General features: G+C 52.4%; 1 protein-coding gene across 1 annotated transcript in view; it reads right to left on the bottom strand.

Annotated features, from left to right (window-relative positions):
- Positions 1-7360, bottom strand: part of EVC (Ellis van Creveld protein) — a 54680-nt gene extending 47320 nt beyond the window's left edge. The window contains exons 1-4 of the mRNA XM_015425775.1: positions 7334-7360; positions 5391-5513; positions 3675-3758; positions 1325-1560 (exon numbers count right to left, since the gene is read on the bottom strand). Coding sequence (XP_015281261.1) covers positions 1325-1560; positions 3675-3758; positions 5391-5426 — 356 coding nt within the window. The 5' untranslated portion in view covers positions 5427-5513; positions 7334-7360. The remainder of the gene's footprint in view (positions 1-1324; positions 1561-3674; positions 3759-5390; positions 5514-7333) is intronic.
- Positions 7361-7461: the final 101 nt, after the last annotated feature.

A 7461-nucleotide genomic window follows, 5' to 3' on the forward strand; every position in this document is an offset into this window, starting at 1 on the left:
CTGAACCCTGCGGAATGCAGCCACGCGCCCCTGAAGAGGTCCTAAATGCTGACTTATTGCAGGTTGGCATATGGTCATAAGAATCTCTGCTCAGTGAACATGGCTTGGCTCACTGTAGCTTGCTGAACTGAACCCTGCGGAATGCAGCCACGCGCCCCTGAAGAGGTCCTAAATGCTGACTTATTGCAGGTTGGCATATGGTCATAAGAATCTCTGCTCAGTGAACATGGCTTGGCTCACTGTAGCTTGCTGAACGGCACCGATCTGCTCGGAGACACTGTGAACAGTGGACAGCTGGCAGGAGCAAGCGTCCAGCGGACATTCAGAAAACCAAGTGATGAGTCAAAGGCAGAAGATGGGTCTTCTCCAGCTGGTGGCCCGAGGGCACCGGCTGCAGAGCACAAGACGCCTGCCCGGCTGTGGAAGCCCCCCTGCCCCTTCGCTTGATCGGCAGTTGTACCGACAGTGGGGAAACCACACAATCTCATCCCTGCATGGCAGACAGCAGGGACCTGGGACGGGGGCTGTTGGACGTCACACCAAAAATGAATCATGGGGGGTTGGTGAGTGGAAGCTGACGGAGATTTGAGTGAGAGCTGGGTTGCCACATGCAAGCTTGGAAACAACTGGAGATTTGGGGGGGGGGTGCCCAGGGGGGGAAGGGGAGGACATCAGTGGAGAATAATGCCGAAGTGGCCGTTTTCTCCAGAGTGGAGAATAATGCCGAAGTGGCCGTTTTCTCCAGAGGAATTGGTCTCTGTTGCCAGGAGATCAGTTGTCATCCCAGGAGACTTCCAGCTGCCACCAGGAGGTTGACAACCCCCCCAGATGAGAGGGGTCTCTCAGTCCATTCCTGGTTCATAAACACTGATTCTGTTTGCAAGTCCGAACCACGACTTAGAGCTGGCCCAGCTAGAATTCAGATTATCGGCAAGAGAAATACACCGACCAATGGCACAGTCTTTCAGTCAGAGGCCAGAACTTCAACCAAAACAACTGAAATCTGCCTCTATCACTGTCGGCAGGCTCTGAAATAATCTAAAGCACACTTCGGAGTTTGCTTTCACTGAATCTACTGCAACAGGATTTTGCAGAAAAACAAGAACTGCCTGCAGGCCATTAATGCAACACAGAGGTCTTGCAAACACCGCAGAGCGAGCAACAAGAAGAGGCAGGCTAAGCTGCAGGATAAAACATTGAACAAACCCTAAACATCAGAGAATGCTCCACAGCTCCCCCTAGGGGACAGGTGGACTAAACGACTCTTTCAGCATTATTTAAAGTAACTAGACTCTTAGGCGGCTGTCCCTTCTCCAAGACTTACGGGTCACAGGTCAGCAGTTCAGCAAAATGAGCCACTTTGAGGAAGGTCCGATCCCGGTATCTGTCATCGCTTGCAGCAGAGTGAATGGTGGTGGATGAAGCCCCGTCCTCCTTGGCTCCCTGGCTGAGGGACCCCAGGCTGCTTGAGGTGGACCCCTCCAGGATCTGATGGGGGAGAACGACCGGCTGCTTTGCGCTGTCGTGCAGGGAGGGGTTGGAGGAGCCGTCCGCCAAGGGCTGTGGGTAGAGGGAATGGACACAGGAACACACAGGAACACATGAGCCCCCCTACTACTGAACCGGACCCGTAGTCCATCAACGTGAGTATTGTCTACTCAGACTGGCAGCTGCTCTCCAGGGTCTCAGGTAGAGGTGTTTCCCATAACCTACTGCCTGGTCTTTTTAATTGAAGATGCCAAGCAGAGGCTCTACCAGTGAGCCTCAGCGCCTCCCCAATTCTCTTAATCTCTTAAATCCTGCCTCGTCACCTATTTATAATGTGGCAAGTGGTGTACTTTTGTCTCTCCTCCTCCTGGGAAATGGGCTTCATCATTCAAAGATGACCTCTGTTTTTGGAGCAACAGGGAGAGCTCTCCGCAAGCACTGACCATTTCACGTGGACTGGACAGAGCAGAGTCTGCTGAAGGTGGTGGGGCTGACTGGTACCCCGTCCTGTCCTGAGGGTTGGGGAGGGGGTAGTTCTGTCATGAGCAAGAATGGCCAGGCTTCCTTTAACAGCTGTTTATCTGCCACATCTTCTCCTCCCTTCTAATGGGCCTAACTTCTAGGATACACTCTTGAGTTTGTGCCGGGTGGTGGTGGGGGGGCCCCCAAGGGACCTGATGCTGCCCCCCCTAGACCATGGCCCAAAACCTTTTTCAATTCACAGGGGTTCTGGGAAATATGTTCTGTGCACAGGTCAATGCAAAAAGAGTCAAGGACTGAAAACTTTTGTTCTTGATGACCTTTGGAGCCTCCCAAATCTTATTCTGTGTTAGGGTTCAGATCAGAAAGAAGAGTTTCCACCAGTTAATCCTTTATTAATCCTTTCAGTCAAAAGCAACATCAGATCCATAGAACATCTGAGATAACGGAGGTCTGTTTCCTCTTAAATTCCTCGTCTTCCTGACTGGAAACCAGCCAGATGCCCACCCCCCCCCCCCCCCCGCTCAATATAGGGCCACAGCTTGAAAAGGGTTTCTGCAGCAAAGAGATAATTATTGTTTGCTAGTGCAGATGCCGCACTAGGGAGAGCTGACAGGGAAAAGGAAACCATGCATGAGAGGGAAGAAGGGACTGTGCAAGCTGGGGTTGGGGTGGGGCCCCCCAGGCCGTCCCCCCCCCCCGAGATTTCCTTCCATGGTTTGAAGGATAATAAATGTTACAACTTGAAACTCAACACAAAATGCAGGGGAGAATGAAGAAAGGAGGGGAAAGGAATTTGAATTCCTTTCTTTTCTCCTGTAGCTAACTGGGTGGAGGGTTTGCTTTGGAGTCAACTGAGGAGACCGGCCACCTTCTGCTTCTGAAGTGGCTCCAGGAGGAAGGAGTGAATTGGTGGCTCCCCGGACTAGCCGAGCAATGGTACCCTCCCGCTACCTGCAGACTCAGGGCTCCTGCCGCTGCTGTGGCTTGAGGGAAGCACTTTTGCGCAACTCTTGCCAGGGCCAAGTCTGGGAGGTGAGTTGGTGGTTCCAACCCTCTGCCCTTTTTCTACACAGGTGATGAGTCTTCACCAGCAGCAATGCCCTTCTATCACACCCCGTCCTGTTTTTGACTCCTGGGATGGCCATGTATAGACATAAAGGTAAAGGTTCCCTTGCTCGAAAGCCAGTCGAATCCAGCTCTAGGGTTGCGGTGCTCATCTCCGTTTCAAAGCCAAAGAGCCAGCGCTGTCCGAAGACGTTTCCGTGGTCATGTGGCCGGCATGACTCAACGCCAAGGCACACGGAACGCTGTTACCTTCCCACCGAAGTGGTACCTATTTATCTTCTTGCAATCTCTTGCTTTCGAACTGCTAGGTTGGCAGGAGCTGGAACTAGAGACGGAAGCTCACTCCATCATGTGGCACCTGGGTCTCGAACTGCTGAACTACTGACCTTCCACAGCCTGCAGTTCAGCGTCTTAACCACTTGAGCCACCGCAGCTCCTTGTATAGACATACCACTTAACAAATGCAGGGAGTGATTTTTGGTTGAAAGGAATTACAACTTCCTTGGCTAATGTTTACCCCAAATGGATACACTGGTTGCCAAAATGAAATTCCATGCATGTTAACACCATTCTCCCCAGGCCCCTTGTTTGTCAATAAGTCACCCTCATGTTTTCATAAAACAATTCAAAAGGCTTACCCTAAATTTTTGGTTGATTGGATAGATGACTTTTGCTTTTAGTGCAAATTCTGTTACATCAGCATCCAAAGGAAGCTGGTCTTCCTGCAAGAAAGCACACCACAGGGAAAAAAGTCTAAAATGACAACCACAGATTGCCAGTTTTCACTTGTAAGTCCTCTGGGGACCTCAGGAAATATTGCTTGTTTCTGGCATCAGCACAGGATCTGAAAATCAAACTGAGACATATAAAGCCGTGGAAGAGAAAATAGGAAACACAACAGTAATTCCTGCTTATCCCGTCAGAGTCTGCCTGGGAATGTCAACATCCAGACACAACTGCAGAAGTCAACTCAAGGACCTCAAGGTCAGTTGCTTGTGCTGGATCCTGAAGGGCATCAAACAGAAGGTCCTACTCTGTTGAGTAACCAAAGCCCAAAGGCTTGTCCAATCCACGCTGCCTGCCAGTCACAGGTACACAAGGCCAGAGTAGGGATGGGCAGAAACTGAATTATGAGCCTAAATTCATCACGAACTGGGCTTGGTTCGTAGTTCATGAGCCTCAGTTCATGCCCATCCCTATACCAACCTCCCAGGACTGTCAATGTGGTTTTGGAGATTTGTGGGGTTCGTTGTGGGACGCAAGGGTGAGAGAGGGATCACTGAAATGGCTTGCATCTACTGCAGCATGCTCAGCCATCCCTCTTGCTCCCCCCACTTCCAAATGTTTCCTTTAAATGGGTTTTGATAGTGGGCGCTGCACAGAAGTCGATTAATGGGTTTTGGAAGTTCTCCCCCCCCCCAGCAGAAAGGAGGGATGATCCACAAACCTCACAAACCCACACCGGTTTGCGAAGTGGGAGAGGTTCATCCTGGTTCGTGGGACCTCACGAACCATGAACCGGGACGAACCTCCATTTTACCAGTTCGTGCCCATCCCTAGGCCTGAACTCACAAACTACCAGGCTGTATACTAGGTAGATATGAGTCTCAAATTTTGAGGTCCAGTCAAAGAGTCTTTGGTAACCCAAAATAGACCCATTTTGCTAACTCTTCTTTGAGAATTACCTATACCAGGGTGTCTCCAAACTCTTCAAGCCTGTAGGCACTTCTGGAGTTCTGAGAAAGGGTGGTGGGCAGCCAACAAAATGATGGCTGCCAGCGCAGGTGGAATTGATGACAAAATGGCTGCCAGAGGAGGCAGAGCCACAAACAAAAGAGAAAGCGCAAGTGCAGGGAGAAGAGGGGTGATTTTTAAAAAATCACTAGAAAGAGGAGTGACAGAAAACTAAATGCAACACAGCGGTGGCAGTTGCAACTGAAACACTGTTATTTTATTCTGCAAGTTTTTTTTACAGTATGACTAGTTCAGCAGTGGAATTGGCTGCCTCGTAATGTGGTGCGCTCCCCCTCACTGGCAGTCTTCAAGCTGCGGCTGTACAAACACTTTAGGATAATCCTCCATTGAGGAGGGGGCTGGACTAGATGGCCTGCAGGGGCCCTTCCACTTCTATTTCTCTACAATATTTGCTCATTCCGACTTCTTTGGAAACTCAATCATGCTGGGGACCTATGTTGCAGCACAACTGACGGTTCAGTTTGAATGCTGGGGGAATGCTGGTTTCCTTTAAAACTAATTCTTACTCAGCTAGGATTTTACCCGCAGCAGGGGATAATACCTCAAGCCCACAAACCGAGACTTCAGACAGCACTACCTCTAAGCAAATGGCCTAATACCTTTCCTGTGGCTCTCCACGTGTCTCTTTCTTTCATTTCTGGTAAGGAACACTCTCCTTCATGACAATGTTTTTGACTCGCTGCAGAGGGATGGCCTTCAACCAATCTTCGGGAGTCCTCCTTCTGAAATCCCAAGGACAGGATTATTTTTTTTAATTATAACAGCAAGACAGTTCAACAGACGTCATCTGAAATGTTTTAAATGGCCTCGCTTGAATTCTATTCTATTGATGAACTGGCCGGTTTACGGAATTATGTAAAGATTGCATTCCTGAATATACATGTCCCTTGCATCAGCATGTCACATTTCATTGCAGTCCGTTCCCCAGCTCTTTCAGCATGGCCTAGCATCCTTCAGTCCCTACGCAGAGTGGATCCTCTACACATAGGGTTACCAGCTCTGGGTTAGGAAATACCTGGAGATTTTGGGGGTGGAGTCGAAAGAGGGCAGGATTTGGGGAGGGACCTCATCGGCTTCTAATGTTTCAGAGCCCACCTTCCAAAGCAGCCATTTTCTCCAGTGGAAAGCATCTCTGTAGTCTGGAGATCAGTCATAAAAGTAGACCACCAGGCCCCACCTGGAGGTTGGCAACCACATGCACATGTCATAAACATATGCAGGACAAGGCACACCGAGGGGGAAGTGGGTGCGCGGGCTCCTTGCTGCCCGTTGGTTCTCTCCCTTCTTTGTTCCGGACGGGATGCCGCCTCCCTCCTCAGGCTGTGGAGGATGCTAGTGGGCATGGGGGGCTCCCCACGACAGAGAAGGGGCTTCCACCGGAAGGCTGGGCATTCCCTGAGACACAGCTTCCCACGTGTAGCCGATGGGCTCGCACTGTGGTGCGCGTGTGCATGCAGGGGTGGCACCAAGCCACTGCCACTCACTCCTTGGTGAGGGGACATGCTTCCCTCAGGTGCACCTTCAGGACGAAGGGGTAGAAATCTGAATAGTGGTACTAGTTGGAACAGCAGGTGCAGGATCGTGTCAGGTTTTTGCCACGAAAATCGATTCCGGTGCAGGGTTGCCTTGTTGGTCTGAAGCAACAGAGCAAAATTCGAGTCCAGTCAGGCAGGAGCTGCGGTGGCTCAAGTGGTTATGACGCTGAACTGCAGGCTTTGGAAGGTCAGTAGTTCAGCAGTTCCGAGACCCGAGTGTGCTGCATGACGGAGTGAGCTCCCGTCTCTAGTTCCAGCTCCTGCCAACCTAGCAGTTCGAAAGCAAGAAATTGCAAGTAGATAAATAGGTACCACTTCGGTGGGAAGGTAACAGCGTTCTGCGCGCCTTGGTGTTTAGTCATGCCGGCCACATGACCACGGAAACGTCTTTGGACAGCGCTGGCTCTTCGGCTTGGAAACGGAGATGAGCACCGCAACCCTCGAGTCGGATTTGACTGGCTTTCAGCAAGGGAACCTTTACTTTACAGGCACCTTTAAGACCAACAAAGTTTAATTCTGGGTAGAAGGTGTTGTGTGCACACGGAAGCTTATACCCAGACTGAAACTGTGTTGGTCTCAGAGTTGCCCCTGGACTCGAAGGGTCTTCTGCTGCTTCAGGCCAACCCAGTGACCCCCCTGCAACGTTGCCAATCGACTGGGGAAGGGATCTCGGCGCAAGGGCTGCAGGCCCTGAAGAAGGGCCCCCTGCCTGCCCGGAGAACTGCTCTGGGACTGAAGGGCAGCTCCGCTCTGCGGCGGGGGCTCTCCTCCCACCCCGGGCGAGGGACACGACGGGAGCAGACAGTCCGTGCCTGGCCCAGCGCCTCCCTCCCTTGTCCGCACCGGTGGCGGGCGGCCCCCCATTCGATCTCGCCACTCCGCAGGGCGACGAGGCGTGTCCACAGAGGCCACGGAGGGGACAGTCACTGGCCCACCACCTCCCGCCACCGCCCCGTCCGCTGCTCTGCGGTCCCCATCGGCCCCCAGCCCGTCGAGGCGCGCGGTACCTGGCGGCGGCGGGGCGGGCGGCGGAGGAGGCGAGGCCCGAGCGCGCCGAGCCAGAGGAGGGCGGCCGCGCCGCCTCCCAGCGCCAGCCCCAGGAGCACGGCCAGCGCCAGGAGCCCCGCCGAAGGCT

Source organism: Gekko japonicus, unplaced genomic scaffold, assembly GCF_001447785.1.
Source record: "Gekko japonicus isolate JY-2015 unplaced genomic scaffold, Gekko_japonicus_V1.1 scaffold1905, whole genome shotgun sequence".
Classification (NCBI taxonomy): Eukaryota; Metazoa; Chordata; class Lepidosauria; order Squamata; family Gekkonidae; genus Gekko; species Gekko japonicus.